At 41.0% G+C, this 23,587-nt stretch overlaps 1 protein-coding gene across 1 annotated transcript in view; it reads left to right on the forward strand.

Annotated features, from left to right (window-relative positions):
• DSCAM (DS cell adhesion molecule) overlaps window positions 1–23,587 on the forward strand; it is a 632,908-nt gene that overhangs the window by 593,606 nt on the left and 15,715 nt on the right. The window contains exons 31-32 of the mRNA XM_073360366.1: window positions 3,563–3,760; window positions 9,572–9,874. Of these exons, the coding sequence (XP_073216467.1) occupies window positions 3,563–3,760; window positions 9,572–9,874 (501 nt within the window). The remainder of the gene's footprint in view (window positions 1–3,562; window positions 3,761–9,571; window positions 9,875–23,587) is intronic.

A 23,587-nucleotide genomic window follows, 5' to 3' on the forward strand; every position in this document is an offset into this window, starting at 1 on the left:
ATTTAAATGAATTTAAGGGGCTCAAAGATATGCAATTTTCAGCCTTCTCTGCTGCAAGTGAAGAACATCCCAGCTGTTTGTGCTGAGCCCCATGAATAGCTACCAGCAAATAAACAGATTTGTTAAAATAACAATTCTCCAAACAAGCTGGAAATCTGAGATTGTCAACCCCCCCACAAATGTAGAGACCATCCATCCATCAGAATCCATATATGTGATTGCAAAAAGTCTGTGTAATCATCCTTTTTTAAGTTGTAACACAATTGTTGTTTAAATCTAAACGTTTATTCAGAAGACAAAAATTGGGTACAACTGTTGCAGTGTCCACATTCCAGCTGGGCTCTGCTAGGGCCTTCATTCCATTTGTTCTGTCTCCTTTCGGAAGTCTAGTGATTAGACTCTTCTGTTCCTTGCATTCAGGGAGCATGAGGTCTAGGATTATAGCTGGCACCTGCACAGCAGAAGGAAAGCTTCTTGCACTTTTCTTCCATGCTGCTCACCTGCACTGGGACAGTCACAGTCTGGAGTGAAATCTTGGCCCTAGAATCATAGAATATCAGGGTTGGAAGGGACCTCAGGAGGTCATCTAGTCCAACCCCCGCTCGAAGCAGGACCAATCCCCAATTTTTGTCCCAGACCCCCTCAAGGATTGAATTCACAACCCTGGGTTTAGCAGGCCAATGCTCAAACCACTGAGCTAGCCCTTCCCCTCTCCCGCCACCAATTGAAGGCAATGGCAAAACTTACACTGACTTCAATAAGGCCATGATTTCACCTTTGGTCCTTAAAGTTCATGCATGTTTCAAGATATTTCTAAGACTAAGTCTGGGAAATGTACTCTAAGATTCAGGAGATTTAGGTCATGTCTTCGGGATGACTTTGATACCTCAAAAAACTGAGGGTCTTACATGACATGCATGGATTTCAAAGATCCACTGGCATTTTTCTTTGTAAGAGCTCCAAGTTCCAATATTCTTGGCCAAAATTTGTCCTCTGCCCAGTGCTGTGCTATGTGTTGTTGTGTACTGTTGGTGGTTGCCCTCTCCTGCTAGAGATGATTGTGTTTCAGTGGTGCACTGTGCATATACTTCACAGTAGGTTGTAAAGGGCTTTGGGATGCTTCAGGATGAAAGGTTCTGAAAACATATACAATTGTTTGTTTATTCGTGATATTCTGGGCTAGCTGAGATCTTCTAAAGAGTATAGCTATCAAATGCTAGTCAAGGAATAGCTACTCACTTCCCAGCTCTTGGAACACTGCTAAATGGCAAAGAACTGTGATGCAGCCGAAGCCTGAGCATCTACACTTCAATTAAACAGCCCCTTAGCCCGAGCCCCCGAGCCTGAGTCAGCTGGCACAGGCCAGCCATGAGTGTTTAATTGCAGAGTGCAGCTGTTAGACACAGGGAATTTGTGGAGGGCATCTTCCACACACACCCATTGCCTCTTGGATTTCAGGTCTGCAGAGAATGTGAGTTACCCTTACAAAGCCACACAGGAGAATAAGGAGGCACAAGGTACCCCCTTGCTCCCCATTCCTGACCATCCAAATACTGATATCACAATTCATACTAGGCGAGAGCAGCAACAATGGACAGACAAGAATGGGGAATGATCAGAGGCAAGGCTGTGCCCCTCCATCCAGCAGACCTCAGCTGTCACAGAGGAGGAAGATATCTGCTAATGGTGTAGTAATTTCACAGTTCCCAGCACCCAACTCTACCACCCCCTTCAGTCTGCTTCTGAGGTGGCACAGCTATACACCATGCCTTGCTCAGGGTAGATTGAAAATTTACAATCTAGTCTCTTAATAATTTCCAACATTAGTATCTAGTTATGAAAAGATAGCAGGCTAGCCATCTAACTATTGTCCTTGTTCTAAAGAGCAGGCATGCTACCATGTTTATCAATGGCATTGAGTTTGTATTTTTCTTTTGCCTTGGAGGAGGATTTGAAATAGAAGGTCAAACAGGCATGGCCATTTTGTATTTATAAATAACGAGCACCTTTGAAGTAACAGGCTGTAAATGCTTCATAGGGAATGTTGATTCAGAAACAGTGCTCAAAGTCAGTATCTAGTGATGGTTTATCCTTAAACCCATTCCTGTTCAAGTCTCCCACTCCGAAGTGGTAGAACAGACTTACCATTTGAATGTCAAAGAGCACTGTTTAATTCTTTTACTCACCATTGTTACTAATAGAAGCTTCAAAAGAAAAATCTTTCCCTGATGGTTTAGTCACTTTCCATTTGCCAATTAAAGATTTTTCTTTTCCCTTTGGCTTATGATTAAGGCCCTACCAAATTCATGCCTGTGAAAATCACATCACAGACCGTTAAATCTGGTGTCCCCCATGAAATCTGGTCTTTTGTGTACTTTTACTCTATACTATAAAGTAAACATGTACAAAAGTACACCCTTACTTCTTTGCTGCTGATGGCAGCAGTGCTGCCTTCAGAGCTGGGCACCCGGCCAGCTGTTGCTCCTCTCCAGCCATCCAGCTCTGAAACCAGTACAGAAGGAAGGGTGGCAATACTTTGACCACCCCCTACAATAGTTTGCGACCCCCTTATGGGTCAGAACCCCCAGTTAGAGAAACACTGAGCCTTAAGGGCTTTACATGATTATATTTTGTTACAACACCATGAATTTTAAGTTTTAAGTATCTGAAACCATGAAATTAAAGATTTTTTAAATGCTATGACCGTGAAATTTAAGAAAATGGACTGTGAATTTGGTAGGGCCCTACATATGATGAAAAACAAGCCTTGTTTTTGTCCCAGTGCTACTGATGATGTCAATAAAGCCTAAGCAATCGATTTTGGCAGTTAGCTTACTTGCACTCCCTTGGAAGGATGGATGGATTGTCTCTGGAGCAGCAAAGAATAAAATATTTGAGGCCCAACATAAATAGTTGATTTTTTTTTTTTAATTTCTAAGGAAGAATTGGGATGATTTTATTTTTTTCAGACACTGTAAGAATCTTTATGGATAAATTTACCATCAGAACTTGGAGGATTTTACGATTTGCCATGTTTTCAGCTACCTGGTAACAGCCCTTTAGCATGCATGATTAATAACATACTAGCCCAAATGTAAACTAATAAATAAATAATAAACACATAGGGTTTTGGTAGTGAGTAATACTATTGTATGTTAACGTTAAGCAAGATCCCTTGCATAGGAAATGTGATCATATAATTGCTTAGCCATTTGTAATCTTTTCATTTATATTTTATAAATTTGGAGTTATTATGATTCATATGAAGTGATAATGAGGGAATGGCAGTAGGGAACGGGTTGGATCCCTTTACCTGTTTCATTCCCAGACTATTTAACATTTGTGACTGTATAAACACGTTGAATTTCTGTGAAGAAAATGTCCTAATTTGGGGGTGTACTCACTGCACTTCACTGAAACACATTTTCATCCTTAACTCCTTTTCATCGGTTTTTTTTTTAACAATATCTCAGTCACCACTTCATTTCAGTTATTCTGCTGGTGATTTTCCATTGACTAATTAAGAACTTAATGGCAAAGATTCTCTGTTGGTCAATCACAGATCCTACTACAAGAAGGAATGCAAAAACTGGGCCCACAGCTCGCAACAGGTACGCTAGTCAATGGACTCTCAACAGACCCCATCCCACTATATCAGCCCACACCCTCACCACAGATTGGAGGCTGCCAACACCCAGAGCTGCAGGATCAGTAGACAAGGAAAGTGACAGCTACAGTGTCAGCCCCTCACAGGATACAGGTATAATGTCATTTGCAGAATTCCTCTCTAAAGACAGGACTAGCATAACTGTAGTATTCAGTGCATGAGATTTACCATATTTGCTGCTGGGATTAAGAGTTGTATTTTCTTTTTAAAGCATTTTAAAAACATACCTTCTAACTGCAACTGCTACTGGGTTATACTACCATTTATGATAACAGGCAGTGTGTACGTGACTTCCTATGCCAAAAATGCACTCCAAAATCTTTTTGATGGTTCTGTGGGTAATTTTTCTGGTCACTGAAACTATGTACTTCCTGAGCTCTAAGGGAGAGGTATGAGAATTTGCTTCAGGAAGTAGTAGTATTAGTGCCGGGAAAATGGAGTCAAAACTGGAATGTTTTTAAGTTTGAGCTACTATAAGGTAAGTTTGTTTCCAGTGGTGTAATTTGCTCACAGCTTTGATTTGGCCCAGCTTTCAGGCCCAATCCAGTACTCAGTAACATCGATGGGCATTGGACAAAGCCCTGCTTTTATTTGGGAACAACTATATCTATAACTAATGAGAAAGGGGAACTCGAAGATGCAATTCTTCTCTCAATCTTAATACTAGCCTTGTTGTGTCCCGGTTAAAATGAGGTTGCGAGACTGAAAAGTGAAGCTGATTTTCCTTTTCCTCTATACTGAATAAGAGATGAAGAAATGTACAGCCTTAAATGAATTACATCCTGTGATCAGGAACACACTCACACAGCAGTTCCAAAGTTAGGTTTAAAAAAAAAACCAAGGAAAATGTTTGTTTTGAGGTATATCACTGGCAGAGGCAGTGACTCCCTATCTAGCTCAAGGCTGGCCAGAAGCAACTGCTTGTATTCCCTTGGAGTTTAGACGGGGTGAAAGTAACTTAACAGACTTACCAGTTTGCAGGGTGGTTGGGGTCCTGAGCAAGGTTGTGGGGGTGGCTCTGAGCCCCCAGAAGGCCAGACTCCCCAAGCCAGCCCTTCAGCGCAGTCTGGCCCATGCTGCCCAGGGCTTTGGTGGCAATTTAAAGGGCCCAGGGCTCCACCTACTTGCATGATAGCAGTAGCAGCAGTGGCAGCCGGAAGCCGCAGGTCCTTTAAATCACCGCCGGAGCCCCTGGCCCTTTAAATCACCCCCGGTAGCCGCAGCAGCGCCCGAGAGCCCCAGGGCTTCAGCAGCAATTTAAAGGGCCAGGGGCTCCAGCTGCTGCCAGGAGCCCCATGCCCTTTTAAATTGCCAGGCCACGGGGTATCTGCCCCTTTTGCCTCCCACCATCAGTGCCCCTGCTGGTACGGTCAGCTGTGTACCGGCGGCCACTTTCTTACAAGTACGCCGTACCGGATCAGCTTTCTTTCACCTCTGGCTTTAGAGTGGCTAAACAGGAAAGTCTCAGAACAGTCAAGCCCCAGAAGAGAAAATCATCCAAGGCAGTATACACAAAGAGCTTTTTACTACATAGAAATATGAGGGTTTTTTTGAAAATATCCAGTTATTTTCTGAGTAAGAAAAAGCAGACATCTGCCTTGCCTTGATCTTAAAAACGTTTGGTCCAAGCTTTTCAAAAATATATTCCTAAAGATAGTTCCTTAAATCCTATTTAGGGACCTAAATATGCGGCTTGATTTTCAGAAGTGCTGAGCACTACATATTGCCCATTGACTTCCACTCGGCTACTCAGAGAAGCAAGCACTATACTCAGTAATATTCGTAGGATTAAGCTGTTATCTTTTAAGAATGGACACCCTCCTTTTAAATATCTTTTAAAATCTACCGCTGCTTACATATGCTATCCAACATTAATATCAGGAACTTCCTATGGGCTGTGCTTTTGTCATTGTAAGGTACATCATTAAATCAAATGATGTGAAATTTACAAGACTATGTGGATAGATACATAAAAATAAAAAGACTTGTAAGACTTATTCAATTAAGAATCAAGGTACATTTACTTTGCTGTAATAGATTTATGCATATCTAAATCAGTAGGATATTTTTTTATTCTTCAAAGGGAAGGTTTGGTCCTAATAATGTACAAATTATATCTAAAAAAGCACAGTGGTGGGCTGCCCTAATGGCTCATGGATATTTCTGTGTGAAGCTGCATGAAAATCCAGGTGACTCTCTCTTGGGCTGTAAGGAAGTAGGAGAGTTGAGGAAGGCAGTATGTCCACTTTGGTTAAAGAGAGAGTACTTCATGTTGTCCATCAGACATGCCTCCAGTTTCATCCAGACTTCTTTATCTGGAAGGAAGGTGAAAACCTTATTATGGGCACGCTACATTGTGGGCATAATCCTGGATTTGCTATGCTCCAATTTGTAGACCATCTCCAGGGGGTACCCCTTTAGTGTGCCAGATCCCCCCAAGGGGTCACATTCTTCGATAAGGTAGGACACATGGGCTCAATGCCTCTGGCACTGAGCCTCCCAGGCTCCAGAACACCTGTTCCTCAGCATAAGCTTTGCTCAAAGAATCCAACTGGAGCAGACTCCTGTTCAGAGATTTTTACCCCTTTGGGAGATTGATGCACTTCAGCAAATATCTGGTGTGACTTTATGTGGCCTTTTTCAAAACAGAGTAGGGTTTATTAGTCAACTAGAAGACAGCATCGGGAAGTCCTCAGGTTAGCATAGAGAAACAAAGGTAAAGAGAGGGTTCAGACTGGCCAATGCTAGGGCTGCATCCAACCAGGCTATTCTAGAATCCACCTTGGCTCTGTCTCTTTGTCCTTCAGTCTCTCTTGAGAGCTGCTGTGTTTCTGTAGCTCATGAAAGCTTATGCTCAAATAAATTGGTTAGTCTCTAAGGTGCCGCTAGTACTCCTTTTCTTTTTGCGAATACAGACTAACATGGCTGTTACTCTGAAACCTGTGTTTCTGTGTTGCCAGTTCTTATCACACATATCTGACACCTCTTGCCTTTGTTCTCAGGACATGGCCTGGCTGTGTTCACATGTTCAGCTGCCTTTGCAGTTAGATGTTAACCTTTGGTCATAAAAGTTTCCATTGTCTCTTCCAGGACCTCCATTCACACATGTTCAATTTGCTAATTATTCTGGTCTCCAGCCAGGCAGCTATGTGAGTCAAACACCTCATGTGTCCTGCTCTGCCCCTAGAGCAACATTTTAACCCTTCATTACTCATTGGGTAGCAATACTGAGGTGAGAGGTACAGAGTCATACAGATAGTTCATTAAAATGTTACAGAAAATTCCCACACAAGCATATTGTCACATATTCCAACACAGCAAGATTCTTCTCGCCCAGGGTAATTTTATTTCATGGACAAGTAAAATATCATTAGTTTTCTCATCATCATCCAGTTATCATGGAAAAGGACATGCAAGTGGGTTCACTGCATGGGCTTGTAAACTTTAACAATGATTTTACAAGCCTGCTTCATAACCTATAGTATTTGAACAAAAGTTGTTAATTACTAGACACCTTCCAACTGTATCCCTGCCCTTTAAGATGTGCAGGGTTTTATATTAGAATTAAAATAGATTTTTAAAATTAAAAGTAAACGTGGAAACTTGGGTCATGGAAGGGGTACACAACACAGGGGTGACAAAACAGTAGATATGTTATGCTTTTGATTTCTAGGAAAGAAATGGGGTCAGAGTGATAAATCTATTGTTATTTTAAAAGGTGAAACAATTGCAGATTGAGTTGTACAACCAAACATAGCCGTGCTCCATGTCTAAAGCTTCGTCTTCACTAGAAACACCACAGCAGCACAGCTGCAGTGCTTCAGTGTAGACACATACTACAGCAACAGGATGGGTTCTCCCATCACTCTAGTTCAGGGGTGGCCAACCTGAGCCTGAGAAGGAGCCAGAATTTACCAGTGAACATTGCCAAAGAGCCACCGTAATACGTCAGCAGCCCCCCATCAGCTCCACCTGCCCTGCTCCCAGCGTCTCCCACCCACTGGTGACTCCCGCTCCCTTCCCGCACCTCCCGATCAGCTGTTCTATGGCATGCAGGAGGCTCTGGGGAGGGAGGGGGAGAGAAGTGAGGGCACTTCAGGCTCAAGGGAGCGGGCAGGAAGGGGCGGAGTGGGGGCAGGCCCTGTGGCAGAGCCAGGGGTTGAGCAGTGAGCACCCCCGGCACCTTGGAAAGTTGGCGCCTGTAACTCCAGCCCCCAAGTTGGTGCCTATACAAGGAGCCGCATATTAACTTCTGAAGAGCCGCATGTGGCTCCGGAGCCACGGGTTGGCCACCCCGCTCTAGTTAATCCATCTCCTTGAGAGGCCATCAATGGAAGAATTCTTCCATCAACCTACTGCTGTCTACTCCGAGGATTAGGTCAGCTTAACTCCATTGCACAGGGATGTGGATTATTCACACTCCTGAGTGACATAGGTGGATCCACTTAACTTTTTAATGTAGTGCTGGCCTAAGAATCCACAAATGAAATGAACGAAGGGTCTACCAATTTTCATCTGCTTTCAAGCTCCGGACTCAGGTTTGCAAAGCATGGCAACTTGGGACATATGGGGGCAGAGTTGACATTTCATGAATTGTCCCAGATTTATGGGCCAGTAGCTTTAAACTTAGTGGAGACATGTCCAAGAGTGCTTTAATCATTCAAGGTAAGCTTGAAGGTCCTAATCAAATTAAGTCATATAATAAAAGTACTTATGAATTAAAATAATGCATTTACCTCTTTATAATTGACAGGTGTAATGCTCTTCTTATGGAATAAAAACTGATACCAGGACTCTAGTATATGATATAAAAAATAAAGACTTGCAATTAACAAACTGTTGCATCTAGTTACTGTAGTAGTCTCATTTTATGAACTAGTTGTTGTTGCAGCTACTATTAATATTATTGTTAATGTATTGAGTATCAGTAATGTGCATGGAACTGTACAAAACCTGGAAGATGACATGGTTCCTGCTCAAGGACCTCGTGAAACTTCTCTTCTCTCCTGACACACCACAGCTGAAATGTATAGCATTCCAGGGACTTTTCCATTTAATTAAATAGAAACCTCTCATCTGCTTCACTTTTCAGGGTTTGGCATTGTACTTGCAGTATGCTTTACCATAAACAAGTGACTAATTAAATCTTCAAGAACAAAGATGCTTGTTCAAGGGAAGTTGATATCTCCAGGAATTGGTAATGGGAAAAGAGACACTTCTTTATTACAAAGGATTTAATCCTGTGTCCATTAAAGTCAATGGTGAAGTTACCATTGACTTCACTAGTGATGAATCAGGCATCAGAATACAAGCAGACTGGTAGTGACCAAAAGATGTTACCTTCTGATGAAGCCATTTGCTCTATGTGAGATGAGTTAGTGGTTTCAGTCCGGTTCCCAGAAAACAGATGTTGGTCTCAGAATTATTGCCATTCTGTTGTACCTTTGTTGGCATTCTCAACAGAAGGACCAAGGTGTGAATGAATATAGAAAGAGAGCTATCCTTTCACCACTCGAGGTGAGCCCTCTGAAACATGTCTGAGGCACATTAACAGGATACTGTATTGAAACTGCCCATGGCAGTGCTGTGTCTGTTTTGTGAATAAACAGTGGCCTTCTGTTTTTCTTTTGACATGTAAAGCACTAAACTTACTTTTCAAAGGGGAAAAGTGCGAGGGGGGGGAAGAGTAGTCACATTTTTCTCACTGAATAAAAGTTTTTTTCTGCTTCTAAGCAAACAAGTCAATTCTGATTCATATGCTGCTGGTAAGACAATGAGACCTCATTCATGATGAAGTTGTCATAGTCAGTCAGGAAAACTACACCCTAGTAAAAACCCTTTAATATTAATGATTTAGGTACTGAAATGACCACACTTTTTTTTTTATCCTTTTTGGATGTTTAGATCGAGCAAGAAGCAGCATGGTCTCCACAGAAAGTGCCTCCTCTACGTACGAAGAGCTAGCGAGAGCATATGAACATGCTAAGATGGAAGAGCAGCTGAGACATGCCAAGTTCACAATTACAGAATGCTTTATATCAGACACATCATCGGAACAGCTAACGGCAGGGACTAATGAGTACACAGACAGTCTGACCTCAAGCACACCATCAGAATCGGGGATCTGCAGATTTACTGCTTCACCCCCCAAACCTCAGGACGGAGGGCGCGTGATGAACATGGCAGTTCCAAAGGCACATCGGCCAGGTAAGAGCACAGAGCTAACTAGCTAACTTTTTGGTACTTTGGGTGAGTATTTCACTGCATGCATAACATGATAGATGGAACAAGATATATCGTAATGAAGGAAGAAAATGTTCCTATTTAAGGTAAGTATTCGCAGAGTAAAGAATCACTTTTTATCATAACTGATGTTATATTCAGTGTAAGTTTATCCTCCTGTATACAGACAAGTTAAAAACAATGGCATGGTAATACTCTTTCACTGATCTCGAAGGAATGCCACAAAATGTCGTTGAAATTGGTTGCAGACGGACATAATACCTTTTCAGGGACGTTGTTGAGATGTTGTACTATCCCCTTGATGTCTATGCTTATGGAATTATAACTATCTGAAACTGGAAAAAACAAAAATGTAAAAAATATCAAGGGAACAGGCTACCTCGGGCAACTGACAGCATAGGTGTTGGAACTAGGAGTGCTGATGCACCTCCGGTCTTGAAGCAGTTTCCAACATATACAGGGTTTACAGTTTGGTTCAATGGCTCTTGCACCCGCACTGCGCAAATTGTTCCAGAATACCTGACTGACAATGGGATATGGAGCCTTCCACTGGTAGGTCACTAACTTAAGTCCATCCCAAGTTGGTAGTGACTAATAATGCCTCATGGGTGCCTATTCATTTTAGTTCAGCTCCTGGAAGGCAACAAATTCGATCTTTAGTGACACCCTAATACTATGTACTTACTTATACACTTCATAGGTATGCATGGTGTTCTGCAGGCAAATATGTCAAAATCCCTTCTCTGAAGAGTTTACAGTCTAGGTTAGACAATGCATGACATGACACAGGGAGAGATGACGTAAGTGAAGAACGATTTACACAGTGAAACGTTATGAGGTTATTTATTTTATTTGTAATTTCATTTTTAGTAAGTTTGCTCATTAGGCTGGGTTGGTGTCGGGGCTCCCTATATGTTTAGAAAGCAACTCATACATTGTGGGTGCTATCCTAACACAAATAATAAATACTACTAATTGAACAAACGGAATTTGGAGGAAGAGAGAAACAAGCATAACAAATAGTGTTGAACAGGTTGCTCCAGGAGCAGGAAGTAGCATGGAGGGAAGTCAGGAGGGGTTTGTGGGACAAGTATACAAGAAGAATGTGAAAGGACTCAGAAAAAGATTAAATGAAGTTGTAATAATATAGGCAGGGAATTACCAAGCCAATCAAAAGGATGAAAGAGGGATGGGTAGAGGAAATACTTTAGTGGAGAAATTGACTGATTCCCACCTGGTTACACACTGGAAACACAGATCCCAAGAGTGATGATCACTTGGGATATGTGAATTGACAGAAAACAAGAATTAAAGGTAATTTTTTTTCTCCCTTTGCTTAGGGGAAATATCCACATTTCACAGTTGAAGGAAAATTACAATCAGGCCCTTCCAGTCAGTCAACAGACATGTTCTATAAATTCCTTAGGCAAACAGAAAAGTAAACACCTTTCATTTTTCCAAATAAATTACTTATGCTTATTTAATATTTTTAAATGTTCTAATGTATTCTAAATAATGTACATGCTCCCTGAGGACAGCCAGTGCTAAAATTCAGTCCCCACGCTTGAGCTGGAAAGCTTCATGGTTTAAGATCTCAGCAATTCCCCTCCAGTGAATTAAAGATTTGTAGTCAGCCCTGAGGCCATCAGCTAAATTGATTTGAATTCACACCCTTTTTCTTCCTCAATTTTAGCTTCCTCTTGCATTAAGGAGAGGCAATATATCATGTGTCATGGTAATTAGTGTTAGGGGGCTTATTCCTTTACCCACTTACTTCCCTGGTCCTTCTTCTCGCATGAACAGAGAGCAACAATACCCGAAGTCCAAAGGAGCAAACAATTCGATGTTTATTGGGGTGAACTTCCAGCAAGCATGATTCCAGTTTCCTTCCTTCCTTCCTTCCTTAATGTCCCCCTTCCCAGCTTTGACACCACAGAGGCTTACCTGTGTCCCTGTTCCCATTTCCCCCTTTAGCAAAACATGATTCCAATTTCCCCACCCCCACCCCCATTCCCTGTTCCCATTTCACCCACCCACCCACTTCCTGATTGACTGCAGACTATATAGTAAAACTTGAGTTCTTCTCAGCTATCATTTAGCTTTATCATTTATCATCTTAGCTTCTTAACCAATCATTTTACTGAAATTTAACTAACCAATCCTAACATATTGTAACATGATTATTTAACCAATTATATCCCACCACCTTAATTAGTTTACACCCAGCAAAATTAATTATACAGCAGACAGGAACAATCACAGAACTAGACAGAGATTATACAGACAAAGAATAGCAAAGTGGGAACTATAATGACAAAACAATACAGAAGTGAGCATTTCACATCCCAGCTATTGATAAATGAGTTCTTGCCAGACAGGATGCTATCAAACTAAGTTTCCTTTTAGGCACTTCCCTTTCTCTGGAGGTGATAGGCACTATCAGGACAGGATTGTATTCCTAACAGCCCAATAGCACCTTCTTTCAATGTGACTAGTTTGGAATGTGAGGATGTGACCGGTCACTTCCCAGCTTATGGCTGCCTCTGCTGCTTAGCCAAAGGCCTTAGCCTAAGAACAGGGCCTCAGACTGTCACAGTAAGAGAAGGACCTTACACTGGCAGACAGTGATTTTGATTCTTTCTTTTATACCTCTAACTAGCCAAGTGATAAGAATACACCTAAATTCTTAGAGTACAGGCCTTTACAGACAGGCCTGAATATCTATATCCTAACAATTAGATTTAATAACTTGGAATAGTGATGCAAGTTCCAGTGGCCCAACATGATTATGGCTAAGGCTATATTTTAGTCACGGATATTTTTAATAAAAGTCATGGACAGGTCACGGGCAGTAAACAAAAATTCACAGCCCGTGACCTGTCCATGACTTGTACTATATAACCCTGACTAAATCTTGGGTGCTCTGGGGCAGGGGGTGGCCCAGGCGTGCCGCAGGTGCTTGGGGGGGCAGCCCGGGGGCACTGCTGGTGCTCTGAGGGAGTGGCAGTGCATGGCCTGGGCCCCCCGCTGGTGCTGGGAGCCATGAGGGGAGCTCAGCAGCCCAAGATCCCCGCTGGTGCGAGGTGGGGGTGGTGGTGTCCAAGACTGGCCCAGGGGCTGCCCAAGCTGCTCGGATGACCCTGGGGCCAGACACACCGGCTGCAGCAGAAGTCATACAACATCCTGGAAAGTCATGGAAGCCGTGACTTCCATCACAGACTCTGAGCCTTAATTATGGCTCATTGATAATAAATGTTTCTTAACATGAGCTTTCAATGATACTTTATAACTTAAAAGACTTAGACAACATATGGAATTATAAGGAAGTTGATTCTTGAATGCTAGAAGATAGATTAAGATTCCCAGTGTCCACACTGTTGATGGATGACTCAAGTGGCATTATTTTTAATCATTTAATTTTTAGAAATTCTGAGGAAGTTAATAATAATTGAAATATAATTACTTAAAGACATCATTGAGAATCTGGTAGCATGATGAAGAAATAAAAATGATAAAATGTTTAGATTTGCTTGATGAAAACGTTTGAAGGTGCATACCTTGACAATGTATTTTTCTTTTCCTCTGTCTCTTGTATTACATCATTTTCTTTAACCTATGCCTCCTTTTTATTAATTTCTGATCTCACCTTTCAATCAAACTTCTATAGCCCCTCTGCTGCCAATTTATGGTTGTAGGGATCTGCATAAATAATCGCTATTGTTCAAAAATAATCCCAAGAGAGTTTGCGATTAAAAATAGAATGTATTTAGAATTTACAAGATATTCCACACCAGATTATAACAACTGGATATTTTCGAAGACTGGAAATATTGAGGCTAAACTGCCTGATGGTAAGAGCTCCTTTTCATTAGAGGAAGGTAATGGAGAGAGATAGGTGCATAAGATAACTGCTGTATAGCACGAATATTAGCCAAAGTCAGTGAGTCAAAGATTTTGGGATATTTTGGGCTGACATTCAGACCACTCAGGTAGTTAGCTAACCATTCCTCGGTCTGTTGCTCCCATTAATGTAGACAAAACTCTGAAACCTTAGGACTCAATCATGCAAACTGCTGCATGCTCCTGTGTGATGCTGAGCACCCTCTATTCTTATTAATTTCATTGATTTTGTGGGGACATAGCATCTCACAGTAGTGCTCAGCACCTTGCAGGATTAAGCCCTTTAGTCAGAGTGGCTGACTCATCCAACAAGTAGCATTTGAGCCATTAGGTTGAGCCACTGAAAATGGCTAATGGTGAGCAGTGGAGAGTTTGGGTGCCCATTTAAAAGAAGGGAGGGAGAAAGGCAGGGTAGCCCATTTTCAGTTTTGATGAGGTCTTTATTCAGGGATCTGAATAATAGGATCATTCCTTATTCCCCTCCAGCTCAGCTTCATTCAGAAAGTGTCATCTCAATCCAAATATTTGAATATTTACTTATCCTTATAAATGACAGCTGCAAATAACCATGCCAGGTTGGCATTTTACATTGGAATTCAATTTGGATGGCTCATCATATATCCAGGCAGGCTTAAAATGTGAACTTTTACAGCACTAGTGCTGGGAATTGGGACTGCCCTTCCAGAACCTCTACACTTTAAATGCAACTCTAATTGTGTAATTAGTAATATATGATAGAAGACCTCTACTTATTCCAATCCACTGTAAACCTTTCAGTCCTTTGGAATGAAATTAGAGACCGTGACCGTTTTTTCTCTCCCAGTCAACTGTGTTTCTGATCCCCTGTTTTCTGATGCTCATGCTTATTTGAAAGTGGCATATTTAGAATTGGCTTCTAGTTTACCTGGATTTCTGCTCCTATGTTATTCATGATGTTTAGTCTACACAATGAAGAGAGTCAGGTACATGAAGCTATGAAATCATGAATTTAACATTTAGTCAATGTAACTGCAATAAGAATCATTTAAAAGAAAAAGAAAATGATAGGACCTAATAAAACAAACTGACAAAGCTGAAAACAAGAATACTTTTTATACTAAATTAGAGACATGCAGCATCACTTAAATATTCAGCTAAATTATTCTAAAACAACACAGACTGTCAAGCATATTCTGCTACAATATGTCTCTCTCTCCATCACATCACAAGCGTTCCATCATTTTCACTTATATCAGTAGAACATATTCCAACAAAGCATATTTATAAGGTACCTTTGGAGGGGTTGCATTACTAAATATTCCAGTAGTTGTGCTTTTCTAAATATTCTTTTTTTTAGAAATCACAGCTGCAGGCGATGGAACAGAGAACTAAAATGGTTTATGAATTCTCACTTGCAGAGTTCTAAAGGTGGAATTCTAAAAGCATTTTTGCTAATCTTTCCAAACCCCACATACAGTTTTTTTTGGAGACTTCAGATTATTTGCTGGTTTTGCTTTTATGTCAACATTAACACAGTGTTGTTTTTTTTCTTTTACCTCTTAATAATGGTCAATTGGACATTTTAGACCATTGATCAAAATAAAATTGCTGCACTGTATCTCCTTCTCCCTAAGTTTCAAAATGAAAGAGCATGTTTTCTGATCCACCTCCTGGATGGATCAAGAGTGATATTCATAGAATCTTCTTGTTAATCATTGCATCATGATACCTTGACTTTTTACAGTTTTGCAGGCACAGAGCAGCCTACAGATTTTGCAAACCTTGCTGACTGTTCAATATCTAACTGGGTCTCTGAGTCTAGGTCATCTTGCACTGGTGGTGATGGTCATACTGCACAGTATGCCACTGTGATGGCATCATGTGCTAGAATGAAGGTTAAAAGAACAAGGGGCTATGAGAGACAGTATGATAGTATTTTGAACTTTGTGTGCAAAATGGGCCCTTCATAATGAGGAGGCCTGTCATGTTTTGGGGTGCAACCCAAACCAGTGAGAGGTTGTGTCACTGCTCTTCCTGTAACCTTGAGTTTCTTTAAATGTTCTGCTGCTGTAGTTTCCTGTCTGGACACTCCCAGCCAACATACAAGTATGCACTGAGTGTCTGTGTGTTAAGCAGCCCTGGTTCAACAACTCTGACTCCAGCAGCCTGTTCGTTACACCTCAGCCATACTCTTGTCTCCACCAACCTTAGTTACTATTACCCAAGTGGACCCCAACACACCCCCAGTCAAGAATTTCCCCCAAACCATCTTCACTGAAGTCTCAGCCCTCTGCTGGAACACTCAGAGAATTAGTAAGGTTTGTTGCTTCTTCAGAGAGACAAAATCACAGTTTATTACTTTAACTAGAGTTAGCAAACACTTCAGTTCAAACACAGCTGAGCTGAGCAGTTTCACTGGGTTGGTTTAGATTAAAAGCAAAATAAGTTTATTAACAAAAAGAGACCAGTTTTAAGTGAGGTCAAGTACAAGGGATAAAGACAAAATGGTTTCAAGCAAATAAAAATAGTGGGTAAGACCTAACTTGACAAGTTACAACCTTGGTAGATTTCTCACCAATCTTTTTCCTTCCACCCCTGGCTGAGTTTCTGTCAGTCAAGACCTTTCACAGAAGTACAAGTTGATCATTCCCCTTGTTTTCCTAGGTGAAAGGTCTTTGCCTAAACAGGTTTCTCACCGATATTCAGTTCCCAGAGACTTCAGCCCCCATCTTTCTCAGCTTGCATGAGCTCTGGCATTTTGTATCTGTCCAGGGATGGAGAACAAGATGGCTTTGTCTCTCACCTTATATCTTCCCAAACTTACTGTTTTGTCCCCAGACTCAGGATGACCTTATACTGTTCTTCCCTACCTTCCAATGGGGGCTACCTTTGTTTTTGATCATGCCTGGCTTAATTTCATTGGAGATAGGTAGATAACTGCCTTATCTCCTGTCTGGAAGAAAACCTGTTCCTCCCTTTGTGTGATCACAGACTTTAAAGCATAATATCAGTGAGTATTTATAATTCCTCATCTAGTACTAGTACATAAATTTTACCATGATATTAATCACCAGTGTGTCATTAGCTTTCATAAAAAACCTTACATGATGCACTTTTATAATGCAGTAATATTGTGTACGGTCAGTCGGTCAATTGCTTATCATCTGAGGTTCAGACTCCTGCAAGAGGTAGTATCCCACACTCGCTAGGTTGATGCCTTTATCTTTTATTTAAATGTGCCTTCATTGTCTCTGCCTGACAACAAGCAAATACATGTTCCATTGTCTAGAGCAGACTGGGCTTATGCACTGCTTACGAAACACATTTTAAGAACATAATTCTAGCATGAATCCATAATTTTTCGTATGCACCTCATAAATACACCATACAAGAATATTAATGATCAGTGAGTTACTAGTTTTTCAATGTTATATGACATGCTATCTGTTTGGGTACACATCATGACAACAGTGTATTAGGTGTGGTTAGATGTCAGGCCTGACAGAAGTTGCTGACACAAAGTAGTGAACCAACAGCCACTGTGTCACAGACCCCCAATACCCATCATCTTCAAAGTGTTAAAAACAAGTAATACCTGAAATATGATGCCAAGATATTGTTAGCATTGAACTTAATATCATCCTCAACTTCAAAGCTCCTGGAAGTCTGGGAGTTCACCTAATTTCAAGAGAACAATGGATAAATCAAACGAAAGCAATTGGAAATTGAAAATATAGAGATTTTTAACCTCTTGATCAACAATGTCAGACTAGCTCAGCTAGTAGGTGCCTCAATCAATTAACATTTCATGGTGATCCAGTCATCTAGGTGAGAAGAGTTGATGGGCTTAGTGCGGTTCTTAGTGGACAGGTGTCCACATCACAGATTGCACCCCCATTGCCACTATCTAGCAGTCTCAACTGTGATTGAACCAGTTATGGAGACTGAACTATCATTTCAGCACAAGCCCTAGTCCTTTGGGTCAGGACTGAGGCATATTAGCACATCAGTGTTAGGCAATTTCCACTGCTCATGCCTGTGGTCTACCTGGGGAACTGATAAAGTGTTAGTCCTTCATTCTCCAGGGCTGTCACTCAACACCTGCTTTGAAAAAATGGGTTTGGGAAGTTGAAGCTAAACACATTCAGACTGGAAGTAAGGCATACATTTTTGATTAACCACTGAAGCAGTTTACCAAGGGCCATGGTGACTTCTGCCTCACTGTCTATTTTTAAATCAAGATCAGATGTTTTTCTAAAATATATGCTCTAAGAATTATTTTGGGGAAATGCTACGGCCTGGAGGTTCTATACAGGAGGTCAGACTATATGATCACAGTGGTCCCTTCTGGCATTGGAATCTATGAATTTGATCTATGAACATGCCCTGTTCTTGTCTTTCACTGCCTTCTCAATGTTTTTTTTAAATGGAAGAGAAGAGAAGGTAAATGTAAGTTTGTGAGGGGATGTTTACATCACACGAGGCCTGAGCAGGTTAAAAGGGCCAATTACCCTGTGACAGGCTGCACCTGGAGGAGAATCAGGGCTGATTGGGCCTAATGGCTGATGAAGCCCAGCTTGGAGAGGAGCTGAGCTGGGTTTACAAAGAGAAGAAGTTGGTGGTAAGAGGGGACTGTAGGAAGGAACTCTACTGTCACACCCTAGAGAGAAGGGGAGTTGGCAAGAGACAAGGAGGAGTCCTGGGGGGAATAAACTCTGGGATCCGGCCTGAGAAAACAGACTTTGGCAAGAGCCCAAGAGAGGGTGAAGTAGCCGCAGTGAATGGCAGAGGTTCCAGTGGTAACTCAGGCATGGGCCAGAAGACAGAGAAAGGAAAGTAGGAAAGAGCCCAGAGAAACAGTGGCAGGGTTTGGGATTGCTTAGACCAGTGGTTCTTAAACTTTTGTACTGGTGACCCCTTTCACACAGCAAGCCTCTGAGTGTGACCCCCCCCTTATAAATTAAAACCACGTTTTAATATATTTAACACCATTATAAATGCTGGAGGCAAAGCGGGGTTTGGGGTGGAGGCTGACAGCTTGCGACCCCGGTGTAATACCCTCATGAGCCCCTAAGGGGTCCTGACCCCCAGTTTGAGAACCCCTGGCTTAGACCATGGTTGCTAGACATAGGGTCCCTAAGCTGAAATGCAGAGCAGAGGGCAGCCCTGGGTTCCCCTACCATCCCCTGGGGAATTGGCATAGTCTGGCCTGTGGAACAGAAGACTGCCTGAGACAGATCGTCCAGTGAGACTTTGATACCCTGGAGGGGGAAAACAATAGTGACCTGGCTGGAGGCCAAGCCATGAAAAGGAAGCAGTTGATTCTAGATGGCAGGGGAGCAAGAACTGAAGGAGGGGGCATCAGACTGGCTGAGAGCTAATCCCCAGGTGCAGCCACAGGGAGGCGTCACAGCAGTAGGTAGAAAACCCCATGACATAGTTGAAGTTTTCTCATAATGTTGCTATTTTCTGCTTTGAAAATACTGTATTAACACAAAATTGAGTTATCACAACCATTATTCTAACTACAATAAACATACCAGTCATGGAGTTTATTAAAAATACATTTCTGTTATTATCATTTTAAATCTTGTAATATGACTTCTGTTGATGAGGCTAATAAAATGAAATAGATTTAGTGTCACTTGGCGGCAGGGGGGAGGAATTATGGCTCTGCCTACTCCCCACCCCTCCTTGGTGACTTGTTCCTGGAGGATTATGTCAGGCAAAAAGCCTTAGCACTCCCCACAGCACCCAGTGTGATGGCTGTCTGAGGGATGGAATCCTAGCTGTCCTCTATCCTTTGTGTGGCCATATGAAGAACTACTCACAACATAGATTTTAGTATGAATATTATCCACACCCTCTGATTTAAATAAGTTTACATTGTCCAAGAATTCTCTTACATGCTCTTTGTCAATAACAACTTTTATAAGGTCTTTAGTTTCTAATTTATTCAATGCTAGCCATGCCTACCAGAAGACTGAGGTCTAGTCTACTCTGGCATAACGATATTAGTTATCAATATGATTGTTTTGGAAACATAACTTTGCCAGTAAAAGACCTAGTGAAGATGCAGTTATACTAGTATAAAGGTATCTTATACCAGTATATCTTCTTCCACTTACCAAACCACAATAAGCTATACCAATATAACTTTTGCCACATTAAGTATAGCAGCATAGTTAAAGCAGCAAAATTTCTAAGTGAGGACAAGCCCATGAGATGCAGAATGCAATCACTTCTATGAAATAATTGCTCATAAAGCCCCTCAAGCAGACGTTGAAGATTAATTGCAGCATGTGGAGTGCTGCTTTATGATCCCAAGCAGGAGGTGAAAGTTAAGAGAATGGCCTGGGCACAAATCTTATTTTCCAGACTCATGCAGTATGGATAAAAATAAGCTACTCAGCGCAATGGGGGTGGGGGTGGGAAATGAAGTATGCAGTAATAAAGTTCAAAGGGTTCATTCTTTCTTTTCAAACGTTAGCCCTGCAACTCAGGCAAAAGAAATGTGAACGGGTATGTGATGAATTCAATGATGCTGAAGCTGGGGGCTCAGTTTTCTACCTGGCAAAGATTGGAGTGCAACATGGAGGGGAAATCTATTTTGAAACTCAATTTCTGCTGAAAAGTGGCTGGCAGCAGTACCTGAACCTGATATGAACTCAGCCATTGGAGATTTATTAATGACTGTGAGGCTTGACTCCAGAATAGCATTGACCTGAGAAAATGAATGTTTTATGTCCCCTTTTTTTCTCTCTCTTATATTTCTGCACTGGTTGAAACTAGAGGTGAGACCAAGCCACAAAGTCTGGCTCCAGAACCAAAGCTGAATTTCCTTAAAGATTCAGGGTGTTTGAATCTGGAGTTTTGGTTCAGGTTCACATCTAAACTGAAAACCTGTATGCTGTTTGATAAATTGTGTAGTTGCAGGTTGTGTGATTTGAGATTACCCTTTATTGTGACAGTTCTATAGAGCTGATTAAACTGGTTGGAATAGCATTGGGTTTCTTTCTGCTTTTTTTAACTCTGTGAAAAATTTGCACTTATATGGTCACTCCATTTTTCATCAAAAATTGGGCCAAATTCTCCATTGCCTTATACCTGATAATCACCCACACTTGGGCTAAGTGAGAGAAAAGTATTAGTCACCCAATTTGCAGAAATGTGAATGCCTGCATGAGGTGTAAGGCAATGGAGAATCAGGCCCATCCTTTCTATTTTGTGAAGGAACCTGGATTCCCTCTCCAGTTACCATCAAGATTCAGTAGCTGCTAGACATATCCTAGAGAGCACTACCCAGTTCTTCACAGTGCTTGTTTAATATCCTTGGATTTGCAGTACTAATTCTATGCTCTTCAATCTGCACAAATGTTGCAAGAGGACATTCAGCAGCGGTCCCAGGATTCTGACTAAAAAGTGAAATGGATGATATAAGAACATAAGAATGTCCATACTGTGTCAGATCAGTGGTCAGTCTAGCCTAGTATCCTGTCTTCCAACAGTGACTGGTGCCAGATGCTTCAGAGGGAACGAACAGAACAGGACAATTATCTAGTGATCCATCCTCTGTTGTCCAGTTCCAGCTTCAGGCAGTCAGAGGTTTAGGGACACCTGGAGCATGGGATTGCATCCCTGACCATCTTGGCCAATAACCATTGATGGACGCATCCTCCATGAATTTATCTAATTCCTTTTTGAACTCAGTTATACTTTTAGCTTTCACAACATCCCCTGGCAACGAGTTCCACAGGTTGACTGTGTGTCACATGAAGAAGTACTTCCTTATGTTTATTGTAAACCTGCTGCCTATTAATTTCATTGGCTGACCACTGGTTCATTGTTATGTGAAGGGGTAAATAACACTTCCCTATTCACTTTCTCCACACCAGTCATGGTTTTATAGACCTCTATCCTATCCCCCCTTTTCTCTTTTCTAAACTGAACAGTCCCAGTCTTTTTAATCTCTCTTCATAAGGAAGCTGTTCCATGCCGCTAATCACTTTTGTTGCCCTTCTCTGTAACTTTTCCAGTTCCAGTTTTCCAGTATATGCTTTTTGAGATGGGGTGACCAGATGGAGGGGGATGCTTTTTCAGTTGAATATTTGCATCATAGAGAATATTTTCAATCAAGGTTTTGTTTGCTAGAAGCAGTTCCAAGACTGATTCAAATCATCAACTTGACTCCGTAAAAGAGTTAAATGGACCTGGGACCAGTGCTGAGAAAACTAGTTGAGTAAGCTAATCAAAACAGGCAGGAAAATAATGGAGCAGGTGGAATGTTTGTGCATAGATTTTTACCATGTTTTTTAAATCTTCACCCAACAAGTCTCTTAATACATACTATGTGGCAGAACCCTTACACATCTCCTGATTCCAAAGTTACTCCCTTGGATCAACTTTGCAGGAATGGCATCTAACATCTTATTTTATGATGTTTTTCTCTATGCTTGGGATAAGTATTTATGTTTTATTGTGCTGTTGGTAAACTGGGAGCACCTTAGCAAAATTCAGATCCATGCAGTCTGCATCTTGTCACAGGGGCAGCACATCAGTGATGAAAAGAAATGTTCAACATCTTCTCTCAGCTTTTCTTTTTTGAGATATCAGGGGTTTAGCTATCTTTGAGCCTTGACAAGCTAATGTTCTGCAAACCACTTAATTCCACATTTAATAGGGACTCATTACAGAGTTTAAATCACTGGCTTGTGTCATTTCCTTAATTGGTTTACAGAGTGAGGTTCATTTTTACAATTTGTATAACCTGGCTGCTGCATTAATATTGAACTAGAACAGTATTAGATCAGTGACTCTACTGGTTTTGTATCAAACTGGAAACTATATTGAAGTAATTTTAATGCTTAAATCTTGCAGCTGTTTTGATCCAATCCTCTTTTCCAGCCAGCTTTAGTGTGGAAAATTTCAGTTTAAACAGAGTGTGATAGACCTGAACATTATATTTAATTTAATGGGCGTAAAAGAGTTGGAGATTGCTTCTGCAGCTACTATATAATTCAAACAGCAGAATTGTGAACAGTTTTCATCTTGTTCTCAAATGATGCTTCATTTTTATTTTTTTCATTTGAAAGTTTATAATGGGTTTTTCACAAGTACTTATTCTAGACTGCTTTGGTTTACAGTGTAGTTTGTTTTCTCTTTCACGTTCTGTCAGGTTAAAAAATCCCATGTTTTTATATCTAATGTGTATGCCTAAAAGAATGCCCTTCTTTATTAGCAACAACTTAAATTATTAAAAATGAAATATTTATAAAATCTTTACTTTTCATTACTAATTCTGGTTGTTTACTTTCTTTGTATATCTCTCAGCTGCAAATAAAATTGAACAGCCCAGTGTCTTATATACCATGGAGGTAATGGATGCAACTCCATAATGAAGGCAGAGTTTTGCACTTAAAGCAGGGGTTACATTTATAGTTTGTTTTCAGTCGATGCTCTAGCCCATTGCTGAAATGTTTAGATTGCAAACACTACTACAAGGGAATGTTCAAATCCAAATACGAAATATTGGTTTTATTTTAATGAAAATAATAGTTTGTGAAAACAATTCTATTAATCTGATATTTTTCTAAACCTTGGTTTTACGAAACCTTAATTTTGGACCTAAACTGACCTAAGAAGCACCGTTTTAATGTATAATGAGTGAAACATTTCATCTTGCTGGTTTTGTGAGATGCTGTGTGATTTTTATATGCCACGTCAAGGCCGCCCCAAAGTAACCAGAAAAAATTATTTCCATAGAAACAGTAAATGATCCAGCTGTGCCATAAGATGCTG

This window comes from Lepidochelys kempii, chromosome 1, assembly GCF_965140265.1.
Source record: "Lepidochelys kempii isolate rLepKem1 chromosome 1, rLepKem1.hap2, whole genome shotgun sequence".
NCBI classification, from domain to species: domain Eukaryota; kingdom Metazoa; phylum Chordata; order Testudines; family Cheloniidae; genus Lepidochelys; species Lepidochelys kempii.